General features: G+C 50.3%; 1 protein-coding gene across 6 annotated transcripts in view; it reads left to right on the top strand.

Annotated features, from left to right (window-relative positions):
• Positions 1 to 21,113, top strand: part of LOC147120072 (MAGUK p55 subfamily member 4-like) — a 391,734-nt gene that overhangs the window by 264,094 nt on the left and 106,527 nt on the right. For 5 of the 6 annotated variants that reach the window (XM_085985614.1, XM_085985613.1, XM_085985611.1 and 2 more), the window contains 2 exons: positions 6,498 to 6,629; positions 12,431 to 12,512. In XM_085985614.1, the coding sequence (XP_085841740.1) occupies positions 6,498 to 6,629; positions 12,431 to 12,512 (214 nt within the window). The remainder of the gene's footprint in view (positions 1 to 6,497; positions 6,630 to 12,430; positions 12,513 to 21,113) is intronic. The other variant, XM_085985616.1, reaches the window with a different exon arrangement.

The raw sequence follows: 21,113 nt of genomic DNA, 5'->3' as shown, positions 1-21,113 counted from the left end.
CAACAAACTGAGAAGAACCTTGACAAGGTACAGACTTAGCGAACATAGCCTAGCGATCGAAAAAGGCAGACACAGGCAGACCAGGCTGCCAAGAGAAGACAGGATATGCTCTCACTGCAGTCAGGGAGTAGTTGAGACAGAGATGCACTTCCTCACAGCCTGTGGAAAATATCAGGGCATCAGAGAGAATTTCTATCAAAAATTCTCACAAATATGCCCTGAATTCAGAAATCTGACTGACAACCAAAAACTCCCATTCCTACTGGGGGAGGAGAGAAGCTGTGTAACACTGGCGGCACACTATGTTACAACTTGCCATGAACAGAGGGACAACCAGTAAACTAAGACAAGAGTATATATAAACAAGGCGAAAATATATTTATAAACTCAGGGATATACCTGTTTATACACTGTATGAATGGAACCGCGTTTATGTGTTCAACCATAAATGTATTTTGATGCTTTGGCAACATAAGATGTACCTTATCATGCCAATAAAGCGATTTGTATTGTATTGTATTATTATTGTGTGGGTGTGGGTCAGTGAGAGTGTGTGGGTGTGGTTCAGTGAGAGGGTGTGGGTGTGGGTCAGTGAGAGTGTGTGGGTGTGGGTCAGTGAGAGTGTGTGGGTCAGTGAGAGTGTGTGGGTGTGGGTCAGTGAGAGTGTGGGTGTGGGTCAGTGAGAGTGTGTGGGTGTGGGTCAGTGAGAGTGTGTGGGTGTGGGTCAGTGAGAGTGTGGGCGTGGGTCAGTGAGAGTGTGTGGGTGTGGGTCAGTGAGAGTGTGAGGGTGTGGGTCAGTGAGAGTGTGTGGGTGTGGGTCAGTGAGAGTGTGTGGGTGTGGGTCAGTGAGAGTGTGTGGGTGTGTGTCAGTGAGAGTGTGTGGGTGTGGGTCAGTGAGAGTGTGTGGGTGTGGGTCAGTGAGAGTGTGTGGGTGTGGGTCATTGAGAGTGTGTGGGTGTGGGTCAGTGAGAGTGTGACAGTGACAGGGTAACACAAAGAATTCGACCCAACACAATCGTCGCTAAGCAAAAGGAAAAATATCTGTCATATTGGGCAGAAACAACAAAAACCCAAAGCAAACTCAATTGCTACTTGGCCCTAAACAGACAATACAACATAGCTGATTACCTGACCATGGTAAAGGATAACAAACTGAGAAGAACCTTGACAAGGTACAGACTTAGCGAACATAGCCTAGCGATCGAAAAAGGCAGACACAGGCAGACCAGGCTGCCAAGAGAAGACAGGATATGCTCTCACTGCAGTCAGGGAGTAGTTGAGACAGAGATGCACTTCCTCACAGCCTGTGGAAAATATCAGGGCATCAGAGAGAATTTCTATCAAAAATTCTCACAAATATGCCCTGAATTCAGAAATCTGACTGACAACCAAAAACTCCCATTCCTACTGGGGGAGGAGAGAAGCTGTGTAACACTGGCGGCACACTATGTTACAACTTGCCATGAACAGAGGGACAACCAGTAAACTAAGACAAGAGTATATATAAACAAGGCGAAAATATATTTATAAACTCAGGGATATACCTGTTTATACACTGTATGAATGGAACCGCGTTTATGTGTTCAACCATAAATGTATTTTGATGCTTTGGCAACATAAGATGTACCTTATCATGCCAATAAAGCGATTTGTATTGTATTGTATTGTATTGGATCCTTCCAGTGTGTAGCAGGAGACATAGCTAACATCTCACAGTTTGCCATCCATCGCTGCATCCGGGAGTTCACTCAGGCTCTTTACACCAGAAGAAGGGACTACGTTGTCTTCTCTCTGAGCAGAGAGTAGGAGGACGAGTGCGCATGTGGCTTTGCCAGGATAGCGGGCTTCCCCATGGTGCAGGGTGCCATTAACTCCACCCACGTGGCTTTGCGGGCACCTTATATCAATCCTGAGACCTTCCGTAACTTTCAAGGCTACCACTCACTTAATGTGCAGTTGTTGCGCGACTACACCCAGCACTTCCTGATGGTCAATGCCCGCTATCCTGGCAGCAGCCATGATACCATCATCCTGCGTCAGACTGGTGTGCCAGCACTCTTCAAGCCACCATAGCAAACTCGAAGGTGGCTGCTCGGAGACAAGGGCTATCCACTGTCCACCTGGCTCTTGACTCCCCTCCACAACTCCAACACTCGTGCCTAGCACTCATATAATTAGAGCCATGCTTCCACCAGGAACATCATCGAACAGACCATTGGTCTACTGAAGCAACGGTTCCGCTGCCTTGACCGCTCGGGGGGGGGAGCCCTCCATTTTGTGCTAGTCTACTGCATGCTTCACAACTTGGCCATCATGAAGGCACAGCCCTTGCCACCAGGGATTGCGGGACCACCTCAGGAGGAGGACGAGGGAGAGAAGGAGGAGGAGGAGGAAGAAGAAGAGGAGCTAGAGAAAGAAAAAGAGGACAATGAGGGAAGGAGGAGGCAGGCAGCCAATCCCCCCTCCAGACAGGCTGTCCGTGAATGCCTCATCAGACTCCAATGCCAATGAATGAAACCCCAGATTCCCATTGCTCACAACATCCCCATCACACCATCCCTCTGTCACAGATAAGTCACAGCTTCCACCTGGGCTCAAAACTGAATTGACAGACACCACAAAAGGTTCCAAGCAAAATTAATAAATTTATCAAAAATCACTTCACACGTATTTACACTTACAATATGTACAATCCCTTAGTGCCCTTTTCCGTCCTAGTGCTCCTACAAAGTGCTCCCCCAGTGGCTACAGCATGGCTGGTGGAAGGCTGCTGAGTTTCCATGGGGGAGACTTCAGATGGCCTTGCAGGATGACCTCGAGCAGCTCTGGCCATTGAAGGCCCGGCTGCAGACTGCCCCACCTCGGCATGGGCGGCAACAGCCTGGGCTGGCTGGCAGGCAGCGGCAAGGGCAATGGCAGAGTGGCAATGGTGGGAGCAGGAATGCTGTCATCCTGAGAGAGGACCGCAGGGTCCTGCTCCACTGACCCACTGCCACTCCCCCGAGGTGGCGCCTCAGCATTCCTAGCAATCTGTTGGCGCTGTCAACACTGGTAAACCCAGCCATGATGGCAGCAGTCTGAGCATGGGTCGCATCAAGCTGAGACTGCATGAGAGAGGTCTGCACTTCCACAGCAGCACTAAGACATTGGGTCGCTTCCAGGTGTGCTGCAATGGCAGCCGCGACATCGCCCATCACACGCAGCATCATGTCTGGGTCGACACAGTCTCTACGGGTGTCTTCCATCATTTCCAGTCTGGAAATTCTGGGCTCCAAGCTCTGCGCAGAGCCCCGTGCAATGTTGGAGGTGGACTCCACCATGCTCCTTGACATTGCCAAGAGGCTGTCTGGCAGGCTTGCCTTTGCACCTAGCAATTTGGTGTGCATGCCCATCACCCTTCTTCTGAAGGCCGTGCCATCGAGGTCCTCATCTGAGTCCTGTGCAGCAGAACTCGCGTGTGAACTCGCCCTCCGGGGAGCTGGCCCCCGAGATACCCTATCCCCTTGGCCTTGCTGCAGTCCACTTGTGCCTGGTGCCTCACCCTGTGCAGATCCTGCTTCTACACTTGCCTCTAAAGTACGCGCAGTGGCAGTTTCTGAGCTGGTGTCTGCAAGTGACAGATGCAGTGACGCTGTGTCTTCTTCTTCATCTCCCTCCTCGCTCTCGTTCATCGCCTCGGGGACAGGCTGTTCAGGTGCTTGTTCTTGATTATCTGAAAGCAGAAAGAGTGCATCAGCAGCTTGAAAGTGAGAAGAGATTGTGGGATGAGGAGGAAGTGGGATGTGAGTAGAAGGATGAGGAATGACCATACCGTTGTTGTCCCCAAGGGGTTCAACCTCACCGGTTGCCATGGTCTCTATTATCTGCCACCCAATGATCTCCAGCACTCTCTCCTCCAGCTGGCTGAGGTCCTGGATGGCAGCCTGCCCCCCCCCCCCACCTGTTTGCCGCTGCTCCCTCTGATTATGTGCGCCCTTGGCATGTAAGAGAACGAGAAGTGTGAGCGCGAGTGTGGTGCAACGTGTTTGGGTGATGCGCTTGCCATAGTTGAATAGCTGTCAGTGTGTGCAAGGTGTGAGTGTTGCAGCAGTGGTAAGGTTGTGAGGGTGAAGTGAAGCTCTGATTGTGAGGTCTGAGTGGTGATAGGTAGAGATTGTTGGTAGGGGTGTGGTGCATTAATCAGTGTGTGAGGTTTGTGGTGCAGATGGTGGTATGTGGCATTTGCTGACGCCTTCACTCACCTTGACCTGCAGTGTGAGGTCATTAAACTTCTTTCGGTGCTGGATGGCCGACTTTGGCACCACAGTGCTGGCCGTGGCATGGGCGGCTATTTCCTGCCAGAGCCTTCACGAGGTGTGTGGCGAGGGCTTCCTGCCAGTGTGTGGGAAGAGGACAGCCCGCCTCCTCTCCATGGCCATGACTAGTGCCTCAAGAGCTGCGTCGGAGAATCTGCAGGCTCTTAAGGCACGCTGAGGCTCCGCCGTGGGTTTGCACTACCGTCTTCTTTCAGCTGACATTGTGAGTGGCTTGACAATGAGGTGCTGTAGCATCAATGCACCTCCCCTTTAAGTACTGCATAAAGCCTGTGCCAAATATGACTGGGAATTAGACTGGCCTCTGATATTGACCCACCTGTTGAGCGTTAAGCCAATGAGCACCGGCTTTAGCGCTGAAATCAAGACTACAATCATGTTATTTTGACCTGGCACAGCTTAACATCGTTGGGCATTAACACTGCCCGTTTCATGGCCACATCCAATTTCTAGGCCATCGTTTCTGCTGCTCTGTCCCATCCCTTCATAATTTTAAACACCTCTATCAAATCACCCAATTATCTCTTCTGTGCTAATGAAAACAACCACAAATTTTCAAGTCTTTCTTTGTATTAGTATTTCCTCATCCCAGGCAGCATCCTGGTGAATCTGTGCTGTAGCCTCTCTATTGCCTCAACATCCTGCCTACAGTGGGGAGTCCAAAACTGCACACAGTCCTCCAACTGTGGTCTCATTGAGGTTTTACATCGATTCATCATTGCATCGCAACTTTTATATTTTATACCTCTTGCTGTAAAACCCACTATTCCATTAGCTTTATAAGGTCTTATCCACTTGAGGTGCTGCTTTAAATGTCTTATGAACCTGAACCCCCAAATCCCTCTGCCCATCAGCATCACCCAGTTTTCCTCCATTCAAATTATAATTTTTACTTTTATTTTTACCAAAATTCATTGCCTCACATTTACAAGACATTGAATTCCCCATGCTATATTTGGCCCATTCCACCATCTTATTAATATCCCTTTGCAGTTTCCTTTGATCCTCAAAATGATTTACTCTTCCTCCTATTTTAGTGTCATCTGCAAATTTGGACACCGTTCCCTTTAAGCCCTATATGCGAATCATTGATGTACACAGTGAACAGAAGCAGTCCCAGAACTGAACCCTGTGGGACACCGCTATCCACTGCTAACCATTCTGAGGAACTGCCCTTACCTCCTCTTCTCTGGTTTCTCCCTTCAGTTTTTTACCCCTCCCTCTAATTCCATACTCCTTAACCTTCTCCAATCATCTTCTATGTGGTACCTTGTCAAAGACATTCTGAAAGTCCATGTACCCCACATCCACTGCATTTCCCCACCCTATCTATCACCTATTCAAAGCATTCTATCAGGATTGTCAAGCTTGATTTTCCTTTCTGAAATCCATGTTAGGTACTTCTAATTATTTTCTCCTCCTCTAGATATTTATTAATTTTATCTTTATTTAAATATTCCAAAATTTCCCTACTACAGATGTTAAACTAACTGGCCTATAATTTCCCGAGTTAGCTCTATCTCCTTTTTTGACAATGGCTATTGCATTGGTTAATCCCCAGTCCTCCGGCTCACATCTACTCTCAATAGAGCGCTGAAATATAGGGCTGAATTTTAGCCCAGAGGTGAAAGGCCAGTGTCTAAACCATTGCCAGTCCCTCTCGCAAGGGATCTTGTAAAAGGAAAGCATTCTTAGTTATCAGAACTGAGCACTACAACAATACATTCAAGGATACGTGTATCCACATGTGCAAGGGCACATGTATGCACACACAGGGCACATGTGTACACACACGCAAGGACATATATACATAAATGCAAGGGCACATATTGATGTAGACAAGGACACATGTACATGGCTGTGTATATGTGTACATAAATGTACATATGAAGACATATGGACATGTATTCAGAATCATGTATAATCACACAAGAGTATATATATATGCACGTGTGTTTATGTATATTAGAATATATGTATACTGGTACATGTATATATGCACAGAAGGATACATGCGTTGTTTACAGAAGGACACGTGCACACACACAAGGCCATGTATGATGATGAGGATGCTCTTACATGGCTCACATACCACCTGAAGGGTTTAAATGGACTCGGCACCAAATCTGCAACATCTCCATTTTCCTGCAGAGTATAACAGCTGAAGGTTTGATTGATTGACAGGCCCTGCTCTCTGCTCACGACACTGTGGCTCAGAAAGACTACGATCCCATCCTCCCTCCGCTGCCAGATAACATCCCTGAAGATGAGGAGGCCTTGAGGATAGTGTGCCTGGTGAAAAACAAACACCCTTTGGTAAGGACAGGGGATGTCAGGGAGATACAAGACTATACTACACTCATTTACTGTTCTGTGTTAACAGATTATTTAAAAAAATACTCAAACCCAAACACCTTAACTTATCTCAGCCCCTCTCTCTTTCAGCCTCTCTTTCTTCAGATCTCTCTCTCAGTTTCTCTCTCAGATTCTCTCACTCTCAGCCTCTCTCTCTCTCTCTTAGATTCTCTCACTCTCTATGATTCTCCCACTCTCTATGATTCTCCCACTCTTAACCTCTCTCTCTCTCTGATTCTCACTCTCAGCCTCTCACTCTCAGCCTCTAGGAAGGAGGCATTGCTGCATCTGGTGCTGGGGAATGAGGTGGGCCAGGCTGACCGTGTCTGTGGGAGAACACTTGGGTACGAGTGATCATCGTATCATAAGATTTAGATTAGCAATGGAGAGGAGCAAGGAACAATCTAGAGTGGAACTTCTAAACTGGAATAGGGCTAACTTCAATGTGAAAGGATCTAGCCAGAGTAAAATGGAACCAAAGACTGACAGGAAAAACTGTAACGGAACAATGGGTGATCTTTAAGGAGGCGATGTTCCAAGTACAGGCTAGGTACATTCCAACAAGAGGGAAGGGTAAGGGAACCAAAGCAAGGGCTCCTTGGATGATGAGGGAAATAGAGAAGATGATGAAACAAAAAAGGAGGATGTATGATGCATGTCAGGTGAATTCTTCAAGGGAGAACCAGACCAAACCAAAGTTGAGAGGGGATGTGAAGATGAGAATAAGATTGGCAAAGAGAAAATATGAGAGTAGAATGGTGGTTAACATAAAAGGGAACCCAGAAATCTGCTACCGGCATGTAAATAGTAAGCGGGTAGTAAGAGGCAGGGTGGGGTCTACTGGGGACAAAGAAGGTGATATGTGCTTAGAGGCACAGGGCAAGACTAGAATACTCAATGGGTACTTTGTATCGGTGTTTACTAAGGAGGTGGATGCTGAGAAAATATCGGTAGAAGTAGAAAAGGTAGAAGCAATGGAAGGGGTGAAAACTGATAGACAGGATGTACTAGAAAGGCTGGATATGCTTAGAGTGGGTAAGTCGCCTGGTCCAGATGGCTTGCATCCCAGGTTGTTAAGGGAATTGGGGGACGAGATAGCAGATGGGATGCCATAATGTTCCAATCTTCCCTAGATGTGGGGGAGATGCCTGAGGATTGGAAAGTGGCAAATGTGACACCATTGTTCAAGAAAGGGTGTATGGACAATCCTAGTAACTACAGGCTGGTCAGTTTAACATCAGTGGTGGATAAAGGTTTAGAAACAATCATCAAGGAAAAAATTAACGCACACTTGGAGAGGTTTAAGCTAATTAAGGAGAGCCAACATGGATTTGTAAAAGGCAGATCGTGTTTGACTAATCTAATTGAATTTTTTGATGAAATAACAGGGAGGACTGATAAAGGGAATGAAATGGATGTTGTCTACATGGATTTTAGGAAGGCATTTGACAAAGTACCACATAGAAGGCTGGTTAACAAAATTGAGGCTCATGGCATAGGTGGGTCAGAGGCAGCTTCTTTAAGGAATTGGCTTAAGGACAGAAAACAGCGAGTTGTGATAAATGGCTGTATTTCAGACTGGAGGATGGTAGACAGTGGTGTTCCCCAAGGGTCAGTGCTGGGGCCACTGCTTTTGTTGATATATATAAATGACCTGAATATTGGAATACAGAGTAGAATTTCTAAATTTGCCGATGACACCAAACTTGGGGGTGTGGCAAACAGTGAGGATGATACCAATCGACTGCAGCAGGACATAGAAAGGCTAGCAGAATAGGCAGATAAGTAGCAGATGGAATTTAATACAGAGATGTGTGAGATGATGCATTTTGGCAGAAGGAACAGGGAGAGGCAATATACACTTAGTGGCACAGTTTTAAGGAGTGTGCATGGGCAGAGGGACCTGGGAGTTAATGTGCATTGGTCCCTGAAGGTGGCAGGGCATATTGAGAGAGTGGTTAGCAAAGCATATGGGATCTTGGGCTTCATCAATAGAGGTATTGAGTACAAAAGTAGAGAATCTTTATAAAGTGCTGGTTCGGCCACAACTGGAGTATTGCGTCCACTTCTGGTCACCACATTTTAGGAAGGATGTGAAGGCCTTGAGAGGGTGCAGAGGAGATTTACCAGAATGGTTCCGGGGATGGGGGGTCTTAGCTACAAGGACAGGTTGGAGAAGCTGGATTTGTTATCATTAGAGTAAAGGAGGTTGCGGGGTGATTTGATAGAGGTGTACAAGATTATGACGGGTTTGGATATGCTAGATGGGGAAAGGCTATTCCCACTAGTTGATGGTACAAGGACTTGGAGACACAGATTTAAGGTTTTGGGCAAGAGATATGTTGTGGGAGGCCCCTTGGGGAGGAGCGATCATAATATAATAGAATTCTTCATTAAAATGGAGAGTGAAGTAGTTGACTCAGAGACTAGGGTCCTGGATTTAAATAAAGGAAACTACGATGGTATGAGGCATGAGTTGGCTAGGATGGATTGGGGAACGTTACTTAAAGGGTTGACGGTGGATAGGCAATGGCAAACATTTAAAGATCGCATAGATGAACTACAGAATTTGTTCATCCCTGTTTGACATAAAAAAAGAACAAAAAAAGGTGACTCAACCGTGGCTAACAAGGGAAATTAGGGATAGCATAAGATCCAAGGAGAGGACATATAATTTGGCCAGAAAAAGCAGCAAGCCTGAGGAATGGGAGCAGTTTAGGATTCAGCAAAGGAGGAAAAGGGATTAATTAAGAGGGGGGAAATAGATTATGAGAGTAAGCTTGCAGGGAACATAAAAACTGACTGTAAAAGCTTCTATAGATATGTGAAGAGAAAAGGATTGGTAAAGTCAAGCGTAGGTCCTTTGCAGTCAGAATCAGGGGAATTTATAATGGGGAACAAAGAAATGGCTGACCAATTCAGTCTTCACAAAGGAGGACACAAATAATCTCCCAGAGATGTCGGGGAACATAGGGTCCAATGAGAGGGAGGAATTGAATGAAATCAGTATTTGTAGGGAAATGGTGTTAGGGAAATTGATGGGATTGAAGGCTGATAAATCCCCAGGGCCTGCTAATCTACATCCTAGGGTACTTAAGGAAGTGGTCCTAGAAATAGTAGATGCATTGCTGGTCATCTTCCAAAATTCTATAGACGCTGGAAAATTCCCATGGATTGGAGGGTAGCTAATGTAACCCCCCTATTTTAAAAAGGTGGTAGAGAGAAAACGGGGAATTATAGACCGGTAAGTCTGACATCGGTAGTGGGGAAAATGCTAGAGTCCATTATAAAAGATGTAATAGCAGAGCACTTGGACAACAGTGACAGGATCGGAAAAAGTCAACATGGATTTACAAAAGGTAAATCATGCTTGACTAATCTACTGGAATTTTTTGAGGATGTAACTGGTAGAATAGATAAGGGAGAACCAGTGGATGTGGTGTATTTGGACTTTCAGAAGGCTTTCGATAAGGTCCCGGAGAGATTAGCGTGCAAAGTTAAAGCACACGGGATTGGGGGTAAGGTACTATCTTGGATAGAGAACTGGTTGGCAGACAGGAAGCAAAGAGTTGGAATAAACGGGTCTTTTTCCGAATGGCAGGCAGTGACTAGTGGGGTACCACAGGGATCGGTGCTAGGACCCCAGTTATTCACAATATATATAAATGATCTAGACGAGGGAACTAGATGTAATATCTCCAAGTTTGCAGGCGAATCAAAGCTGGGTGGGCGTGTGCGCTGTGAGGAGGATGCAGAGAAACTCCAGTATGATTTGGACAGGTTGGGTGATTGGGCAGATGCATGGCAGATGCAGTATAATGTGGATAAATGCAAGGTTATCCACTTTGGTGGCAAAAACAGGAAGACAGATTATTATCTGAACAGCAATAGATTGGGAAAAGGGGAAGTGCAACGAGACCTGGGTGTCCTTGTGCACCAGTCACTGAAGGTAAGCATGCAGGTGCAGCAGGCGGTTAAGAAGGCAAATGGTATGTTGGCCTTCATAGCGAGAGGATTCGATTACAGGAGCAAGGATGTCTTGCTGCAGTTGTACAGGGCCTTGGTGAGACCACACCTTGAGTACTGCGTGCAGTTTTGGTCGCCTTATCTGAGGAAGGATGTTCTTGCCATGCAGGGAGTGCAGCGAAGATTCACCAGACTGATACCTGGGATGGCAGGAATGACGTATGAAAAGAGATTGGGTCGATTAGGCTTATATTTGCTAGAGTTTAGAAGAATGAGAGGGGATCTCATTGAAACGTATAAAATTCTAACAGGACTAGACAGACTAGATGCAGGAAGGATGTTCCTGATGGCGGGGGAGTCCAGAACCAGGGGTCACAGTCTAAGGATAAGGGGTAAGCCATTTAGGACTGAGATGAGGAGGAATTTCTTCACCCAGAGAGTGGTGAACCTGTGGAATTCTCTACCATACAAGGCAGTTGAGGCCAACTTATTAAATATATTCAAGAAGGAGTTAGATATATTTTTTAAGGCTAAAGGGATCAAGGGATATGGGGAGAAAGCAGGGACAGGGTACTGAATTTGGATGATCAGCCATGATCTCATTAAATGGCGGAACAGGCTCGATGGGCCGAATGGCCTACTCCTGCTCCTATCTTCTATGTTTCTATGTTTCTATACAGGGGGGATGTGAGGGAAAACTTTTTCTACGCAGCAAGTGGCAAGGACCTGGCACTCACTGCTGACGGAAGTGGTGGAAGTGGAGACATGTTTTCAAGGGGAGACTGGATAGGTACTTGAGGGAAATAAACTTGCAGGGCTATGGGGATAGAGTGGGGGAATGGGACTGACTGGATTGCTCTACAGAGAGCCAACAAGGACTTGATGGGCTGAATGGCCTCCTTCTGTGCCGTTATGACTCTATGACTATGACTCTCTCTCTCGGATTCTCACTCTCAGCCTCTCACTCTCAGCCTCTCTCTCTCTCAGATTCTCACTCTCTCAGATTCTCACTCTCTCAGATCCTCACTCAGATTCTCTCTCAGTCTCTCTCTCAGATTCTCACTCTCTCTCTCTGATTCTCACTCTCAGCCTCTGTGCTAATTACATGTGTGGGTTGGTAGCATGTGTGGGTTGGTTATGCACAGGGCAGTGCGATGGCTCATCCTATTAGGACAGCAGCTAGCTGTTCCGAAACGCGGGTTCAGCGACGGGTTGCGACCAATGTGAGTGCACCCGAGCCAAGTTGTTCCCCACAGGAGGGGCCGAGTGAGAGTGAGAGGGACTGTGTCTTGGCAATTCACATGCCTATCCCCTCACTGTGGCTATAGAGTATTGGCAAGAGCCTGTGCACAGGCTGGCTCCTTGGTATCTTGGTTAGAGAGCAATCCTCGGTGCAGCGATACAGCGATGGGTGCATCAGAGGCAATACAAAACAACAAGCCAGGAATGTAGCAGAGTGAACTGGCCATTGATTGCACCTCGCTCAGCCTGGTGATTAAATTCCTGCACAAATCATTTGCATCTAATTACTGCCCCGTCCCAAGCCTGTATTCGCTGACACCCCGTTATATCAGGGAGTCGGACAACAGCCGATGCAGATCGACTGACAACAAAAGTGATTACGGAGCGAGTGACCGACCGTGACACTCTCAGTAATGGTACTGCCAGGGTGGAGCTGCCTTCTCATTCTGTACACCAGGTGCGACAACCACACAGTGTTAAACAGCTACAATGAAACGGGGAGAGATCTGCAACAGCCCCCAGATCTCTAACTTCCTTGGTTTCTCTCTACACAGGGGGCTACTATTAAACGTCATGAGGTGACCGGAGCCATCGTGATAGCTCGAGTGATCTGTGGCGGTCTCGCTGACCGCAGTGGTGAGTAAAACCGCCGAGGGAAAGTGGGTGCAGTCGGGGAAATTGTCCGAGGGCATGCGGGAGGCTCAACTGCTCCCGCGACTTCCAGGGTGAAGATCCTCGCTGTCACCAGGAATATTGCCTCACCCATCACCCAAGCTGGGGTTCCTGGGATGGGGGGATTGTCCTATGAGGCGAGATTGAGTAGACTAGGCCTATATTTGCTCGAGTTTAGAAGAATGAGAGGTGATCTCATTGATACATATAGGGCCAGATATCATGATCCCTACGGGTGAGTACGCGCTGTGGACCCACCCGTAGGGACATTGGAAATGCCGGTTTCAGGCATGCACAGCGCATGCGCTGGAATCCAGCATTTCCGATCTGTCAAGAAAGCTCTCGACAGATCCTCCGGCTGCCCTGGAACAGGGCCTCTGCGGGCGGAGAGTTCCGCTTTTTGGAGACCCTCCGCCTGCAGAAAACACTTATAATTCTGGCCCAGGATAAGAGTTGAAAAATGTAAAAAAAAAAATTTGACACTGATTTATCATTTAAAAACACTTTAAAGAAAGGCAAGTTTACTTTTAGCCCTGTTAAAAACTTAATTATTTTTTTCAAAAATTAAAATTTTTGTTTAAAATAGTTAATTTATGTAATTTCAAGTCATTTAAAAAATGTGATGTTTTTATTAAAATTTATTTAAAGTTTTACTATGTTTTGGGGGTGATCTCTACTCATATATTTGACAGGTCTTCTTGTCAAATGTATGAAGGGAGATTCCCTTCTCTGATTGGCTCCCCATGACCCACGTGATCCCAGGGATGCTGCGAACTACCTGCGCCTCTGGGATACGTGGGCCCTGCGTACCGGCAGTTTGGAGAGGCCCAGCAGTGGAACACTGCGCCTCCTGGGAGCCCTCCGGTCTTAGCGCAGATTTTTCCAGATTGCAGCCCTCCGCCCGCGAGAGGCCTGCGATCGGAATATCTGGGCCATTAGCTTCTTACAGGACTTGACAGGGTAGATGCAGGGAGAATGTTTCCCCTGGCTGGGGAGTCTAGAACCAGGGGTCACAGTCTCAGAATAAGGGGTCGGCCATTTTGGACTGAGATGAGGAGAACTTTCTTCACTCAGAGGGTGGCAAATCTTTGGAATTCTCTACCTCAAAGGGCTGTGGAGGCTCAGTCATTGAGTATATTCAAGACAGAGTCATAGGGCTAGATTTTCGGGGAGCCGTCAGGCGGGGTTTCAGGCGTGTGGGGGGGGAAATCCCGAATTTGGGGGTCCCGCCACCATCCCGCCCAAAACCCCGCCCCACGTAAGTTTCAGGGGTGGCAGGTACCCGCCCCGCACTGGGACCCGCCAAAACCAGGCGGGAAGGGGTTAGTGCCAATTAACTGCCTGTTAACAGGTAGTTAGCAGGCAGTTTTTAGCCTAATCCCTATTTTGAGGGGTTTCGTGTGGGTTTCCCGACGGCTCCAAACCACGCCAGGTAGAGCAGGCGGGCTATCGGGTTGAAGGAGTTGGAGGGGTCGCGATGTCGGCGCTCAGGTGAGTGATGGGTGCATGAGTGCAAAGGTAAGTGTGTTTAGTGTGTCTAAAGTTTGTAAAGAACTTTTACTTACCTGTACTTACCTTAGCAGCCTTTCTTCCTGTAGCCGTTGGGAGCGCATCACTCAGCCGGAACTGAAAGCTGAACGGCTGTGATCTGTCAAAAGTGACAGCCTTCAGCTTTGAGTGCCGGTAAGAGTTCTAACTGAGCCTGTGCAGAATGACTCAGCTTAGAACTCAGAGTGTCAGTATTTCACAGCTTCAAACAGCTGTGAGACACTGATATTTCATCTGTCAAGGACTCTTGACAGATGAAATTTCAGTCTGTGATGTCACCTGTTGCCAGGTGGCCCTTAATTGGCCTGCTGAGCCCGCTGGGTGGGTTCAACAAGGTCAATCAAGGGAAAATTGCGCGGATTGGCCGGACGTCAAAGTAGGCGGGTCAAAAACCCGAAAGGGGAAGTCCCGCCTTCTTCCCGACAGGTTCGGCAAAATCTACCCAATAGAGTCATAACGGCACAGAAGGAGGCAGCGAGTTCCAGGTCCTCACCAATCACTGAGTAAAAAAGTTTTTCCTCACATCCCCCCTGTATCTCTTGCCCAAAACCTTAAATCTGTGTCCCCTAGTCCTTGTACCATCAACTAGTGGGAACAGCCTTTCCCAGTCTAGCCTATCCAAACCCGTCATAATCTTGTACACCTCTATCAAATCACCCCGCAACCTCCTTTGCTCTAATGAAAACAAATCCAGCTTCTCCAACCTGTCCTTGTAGCTAAGATCCCCCATCCCCAGAACCATTCTGGTAAATCTCCTCTGCACCCTCTCAAGGGCCTTCACATCCTTCCTAAAGAGTGCTGACTAGAACCGGACTCAATACGCCAGTTGTGGCCTAAGCAGCGCTTTATAAAGGTTCAGCATAACTTCTCTACTTTTGTACTCAATACCTCTATTTATGAAGCCCAAGATCCCATATGCTTTGCTAACCACTCTCTCAATATGTCCTGCCACCTTCAGGGACCTATGCACATTAACTCCCAGGTCCCTCTGTCCCTGCACACTCTTTAAAACTGTGCCATTAAATGTATATTGCCTCTCCCTGTTCCTTCTGCCAAAATGCATCACCTCACGCTTCTCTGTATTAAATTCCATCTGCCGCTTGTCTGCCCATTCTGCTAGCCTTTCTATGTCCTGTTGCAGTCGATTGATATCATCATCACTGTTTGCCACACCCTAAGTTTGGTGTCATCGGCAAATTTAGAAATTCTACTCTGTATTCCAATATCCAGGTCATTTACATATATCAACAAAAGCAGTGGCCCCAGCACTGACCCTTGGGGAACACCACTGTCTACCATCCTCCAGTCTGAAAAACAACCATTTATCCCAAGTCGCTGTTTTCTGTCCTTAAGCCAAATCCTTATCCAAGCTGTCACTGACCCACCTATTCCATGAGCCTTAATTTTGTTAACCAGCCTTCTATGTGGTACTTTGTCAAACGCCTTCCATTGCATTCCCTTCATCGATCCTCCCTGTTACTTCATCAAAAAATTCAATTAGATTAGTCAAACATGATCTGTCTTTTACAAATCCATGTTGGCGCGCCTTAATTAGCTTAAACCTCTCCAAGAGCCCATGAATTTTTTCCTTGATTATTTTTTCTAAAACTTTACCCACCACTGATGTTAAACTGACCGGCCTGTAGTTACTAGGATTGTCCTTACACCCTTTCTTGAACAATGTCACATTTGCCACTTTCCAATCCATAGACAGAGATCGATAGATTTTTGAATATTAAGGGAATCAAGGGATATGGGGATATTTCAGGAAAGTGGAGTTGAGGTCGAAGATCAGCAATGATCTTATTGAATGGTGGAGCAGGCGCGAAGGGCCAAACTGCTTACTCCTGCTCCTATTTCTTATGTTCTTATGTTCCTAACTGCAGCCGGCATTGAGTGAGTGCTGGGGATTATCAGCGTGGTTGGAACCCACCCGAGCAAATTTTAACGAAGGGCAGGGTTCGGGTGGACGGGCATCAAACGTCTTCGGTAGCATGATCGCCCGGACCTCAGTTGCAGGCCCCCCAATACCGGGTGGGGGTGGGGGGTGGAAGCTGCAGCTAGCCTGGCGGGCGGGCGGGCGGGAGCGGAAGTTCAAGCGGCAAGACGGCGCCGGCAGGAAGGTGCGTCATGGGGAGCAGATTTCGGGAGGAGCTCGCCAGAGGGAAGGCGGGGTGGGTGGGCGGGGTGATGATGGGGCAGGGGAGGCCTAAACCTACCTTGTGGAGCCTGCAGGAGCACTCCCTACACCTCCTAGTCCCACAATGCTGCTTCATCAATTCGTTCCTCCATCCTAAGGTCAGAAGTGGGGATGTTTGCTGATGATTGCACAGTTTTCAGATCTATTCGCGACTCCTCAGATAATGAAGCAGTCCATGTGCTGCAAGACCTGGACGACATTCAGGTTTGGGCTGATAAATGATGAGTAACATTTGCACCAGGCAATGACTATCTCCAACAAGGGAGGGTCTAACCGCCACCCCTTGACATTCAACGGCATTACCATTGCTGAATCCCCCACCATCAACATCCTGGGGTTCATTGACCAGAAACTTAATTAGACTTAACTTAATACTATGGCTACAAAAGCGGATCAGAGGCTGGGTATTCTGCAGCGAGTGACTCACCTCCTGACTCCCCCTCTACAAGGCACAGGTTAGGAGTGTGATGGAATACTTTCCACTTGCCTGGATGAGTACAGCTCCAACAACACTCAAGAAGCTCGATACCATCCAGGACAAAGCAATCCATTTGTTCGGCCCCTCATCCACCACTTTAAACATTCACTCCCTCCACCACCGGCGTACCGTGGCTGCAGATCTACAAGATGCACTGCAGCAACTCGCCAAGACTTCTTTGACAACACCTCCGAAACCCGCGAACTCTGCCACCTAGAAGGACAAGGTCATGGTTCTACACCGGGGGGAGGAGGGCACAACACTAGCAAGGGGGGCTCTCCACCGGAGGGTGGGGGGCTCTACACCAGGTGGGTTCGGGGACTCTACCCCAGGGGGAGTTCTACACCGGGGGGTGGGGGTGGGGGGTCAGTTGTGGGGGGGGGAGATTCTACACCCGGCCGAGGGGGGGAGGTTCTACACCCGGCGGGGATTGAGGGGGTGGTGCTACAGCAAGACAGATCGGGGTTGAAAACCAGCAGTGGGTGGGTCGGGTACATAGAAACATAGAAACATAGAAGATAGGAGCAGGAGTAGGCCATTCAGCCCCTCGAGCCTGCTCTGCCATTCAACGAGATCATGGCTGATCATCCAAATTCAGTACCCTGTCCCTGCTTTCTCCCCATATCCCTTGATCCCTTTAGCCTTAAGAAATATATCTAACTCCTTCTTGAATTTATTTAATGAATTGTCCTCAACTGCCTTCTGTGGTAGAGAATTCCACAGGTTCACCACTCTCTGGGTGAAGAAATTCCTCCTCATCTCTGTCCTAAATGGCTTACCCCTTATCCTTAGACTGTGACCCCTGGTTCTGGACTCCCCGGCCATCGGGAACATCCTTCCTGCATCTAGTCTGTCTAGTCCTGTTAGAATTTTATAAGTTTCAATGAGATCCCCTCTCATTCTTCTAAACGCCAGCGAATATAAGCCCAATCAACCCAATCTCTCCTCATACGTCATTCCTGCCATCCCAGGTATCAGTCTGGTGAATCTTCGTTGCACTCCCTCCATGGCAAGAACATCCTTCCTCAGATAAGGTGATCAAAACTGTACACAATACTCAAGGTGTGATCTCACCAAGGCCCTGTACAACTGCAGCAAGACATCCTTGCTCCTATACTCGAATCCTCTCGCTATGAAGGCCAACATACCATTTGCCTTCTTAACCGCCTGCTGCACCTGCATGCTTACCTTCAGCGACTGGTGCACAAGGACACAAAGGTTTCATTGCACTTCTCCTTCTCCCAATCTATTGCCGTTCAGATATTGTCTTCCTGTTTTTGCCACCAAAGTGGATAACCGCGCATTTATCCACATTATACTGCATCTGCCATGCATCTGCCCAATCACCCAACCTGTCCAAATCATACTGGAGTTTCTCTGCATCCTCCTCACAGCACACACGCCCACCCAGCTTTGTGTCTGCAAACTTGGAGATGTCACATCTAGTCCCCTCGTCTAGATCATTAATATATATTGTGAATAGCTGGGGTCCTAGCATAGTCACTGCCTGCCACTCGGAAAAAGACCCGTTTATTCCAACTCTTTGCTTCCTGTCTGCCAACCAGTTCTCTATCCAAGTCAATACCTTACCCCCAATCCCATGTGCTTTAAATTTGCACGCTAATCCCTTATGCGGGACCTTATCGAAAGCCTTCTGAAAGTCCAAATATACCACATCCACTGGTTCGCCCTTATCTATTCTACCAGTTACATCCTCCAAGAATTCCAGTAGATTAGTCAAGCACGATTTACCTTTTGTAAATCCATGTTGACTTTGACCAATCCTGTCACTGTTTTCCAAGTGCTCTGCTGTTACATCTTTTAAGCTGAAGTGCCCGGCGGTGCCGAGGGTCTTTTGAGGGCATGTTGTTGTTGGAAGAGAGAGAGAGAGCGACTGGGGGGAAGAGAGAGAGCGACTGGGGGGAAGAGAGAGAGCGAGAGACTGGGGGGAAGAGAGAGAGCGAGAGACTGGGGGGAAGAGAGAGAGCAACTGGGAGGAAGAGAGAGAGCGACTGGGGGGAAGGGGGGAAGGGGAGGCGGGAGAAGAAAGGAGGAGGGGGAGGAAAGGGGGAGGGGGAGGAAAGGGGGAGGGGAGGGGGAGGAAAGGGGGAGGGGAGGGGGGAGGAAAGGGGGGGAGGAAAGGGGGGAGGAAAGGGGGAGGGGGAGGAAAGGGGGAGGGGGAGGAAAGAGGGAGGGGGGAGGAAAGGCGGAGGGGGGGAGGAAAGGGGGAGGGGGGAGGAAAGGGGGAGGGGGAGGAAAGGGGGAGGGGGAGGAAAGGGGAGGGGGGAAGAAGGGGGAGGGGGAATAAGGGGGAGGGGGAATAAGGGGGAGGGGAGGGGGGGAAGAAGGGGGGAAGAAGGGGGAGGGGGGAGAAGGGGGAGGGGGGAAGAAGGGGGGGAAGAAGGGGGAGGGGGAAGAAGGGGCAGGGGAGTAAGAAGGGGGAGGGGGGAAGAAGGGGGAGGGAGAAGAAGGGGGGAAGAAGGGGGAGGGGGGAAGAAGGGGGAGGGGGAAGAAGGGGGGAGAAGGGGGAGGGGGAAGAAGGGGGAGGAGGGAAGAAGGGGGAGGGGGAAGAAGGGGAAGAAGGGGGAGGGGGGAAGAAGGGGATGGGGAGGGGGAAGAAGGGAGGGGAGGGGGGAAGAAGGGGGAGGGGGAGGGGGGAGGGGGAAGAAGGGGGAGGGGGAAGAAGGGGGAGGGGGAGGGGGGAAGAAGGGAGGGGGAGGAGGGAAGAAGGGGGAGGGGGAGGGGGGAGAAGGGGGAGGGGGAAGAAGGGGGAGGGGGAAGAAGGGGGAGGGGAGGGGGAAGAAGGGGGAGGGGGGGGAAGAAGGGGGAGGGGGAGGGGGGAAGAAGGGGGAGGGGGAAGAAGGGGGAGGGGGGAAGAAGGGGGAGGGGGATGGGGGAAGAAGGGGGAGGGGGAGGGGGGAAGAAGGGAGGGGGAGGGGGAAGAAGGGAGGGGGAGGGGGGAAGAAGGGGGAGGGGGGAAGAAGGGGGAGGGGGAAGAAGGGGGAGGGGGAGGGGGGAAGAAGGGGGAGGGGAAGAAGGGGTGGGGGGAGGAGGGGGAAGAAGGGGCAGGGGGAAGAAGGGGGAGGGGGAAGAAGGGGGAGGGGAGGGGGGAAGAAGGGGGAGGGGGGATGAAGGGGGAGGGGGGAAGAAGGGGGAGGGGAGGGGGAAGAAGGGGGAGGGGAGGGGGAAGAAGGGGGAGGGGGAAGAAGGGGGAGGGGGCAGGGGGAAGAAGGGGGAGGGGGGAAGAAGGGGGAGGGGGAAGAAGGGGAAGGGGGAAGAAGGGGGAGGGGGTAGAAGGGAGGGGAGGGGGAAGAAGGGGGAGGGGGAAGGGGGAGAAGGGGGAGGGGGGAAGAAGGGGAGGGGGAGAAGGGGGAGGGGGAAGAAGTGGGAGGGGGAGGGGGAAGAAAGGGGAGGGAGGAGGGGGAGGGGGAAAGAAGGGGAGGGGGAAGAAGGGGGAGGGGGGAGGGGGGAAGAAGGGGGAGGGGGGAAGAAGGGGGCGGGGGAAGAAGGGGGAGGAGGGAGGGGGAAGAAGGGGGGAAAGGGGGATGGGGAGGGGGGAAGAAGGGGGAGGGGGGAAGAAGGGGGAGGGGGGAGGGGGGAAGAAGGGGAGGGGGAGGGGGAAGAAGGGGGAGGGGGAAAGAAGGGGACGGGAGGGGGAAAGAAGGGGGAGGGGGAGGGGGAAAGAAGGGGGAGGGGGGAGGGGGAAGAAGGGGGAGGGGGGAAGGGGAAGAAGGGGGAGGGGGAAGGGTGGAAGAAGCGAAGGGGGAAGGGGAGGAAAGGGGAGGGGGAAGAAGGGGGAGGGGGATGAAGGGGGGGGAAGAAGAGGGAGGGGGAGGGGGAAGAAGAGGGAGGGGGAGGGGGGAAGAAGGGGGAGGGGGAGGGGGGAAGAAGGGGGAGGGGGACGGGGAAGAAGGGGGAGGGGGGAAGAAAGAGAAGGGGGGAGGGGGGAAGAAGGGAGAGGGGAGGGGGAAGAAGGGGGAGGGGGAAGGAGGGGGAGGGGGAGAGGGGGGAGGGGAGGGGAGAGCCCCGTCAGCCCGAGCCCCACCACCCGCCCCCCCGAGCCCCGCCCCCCGCCTCCCCGAGCCCCGACCCCGATCTCCCGAGCCCCGCCCCCCGATCTCCCGAGCCCCGATCTTCCAAGCCCCGCCCCCCGCCCTCCCGAGGCCCGATCTCCCGAGCCCCGCCCCCCGCCCTCCCGAGCCCCGATCTCCCGAGGCCCGATCTCCCGAGCCCCGCCCCCGATCCCCCGAGCCCCGCCCCCCCGATCTCCCGAGGCCCGATCTCCCGAGCCCCGCCCCCCCCCAGCCCCGATCTGCCGAACCCCGATCTCCAGAGCCCC

The sequence above is a fragment of the Somniosus microcephalus genome, chromosome 4 (assembly GCF_052327205.1).
Source record: "Somniosus microcephalus isolate GS21.2 chromosome 4, FLI_Smic_1.0, whole genome shotgun sequence".
NCBI lineage: Eukaryota > Metazoa > Chordata > Chondrichthyes > Squaliformes > Somniosidae > Somniosus > Somniosus microcephalus.
The sequence above is the reverse complement of the archived record's forward strand: the minus strand, read 5'-3'. Positions and strand labels throughout refer to the sequence as shown.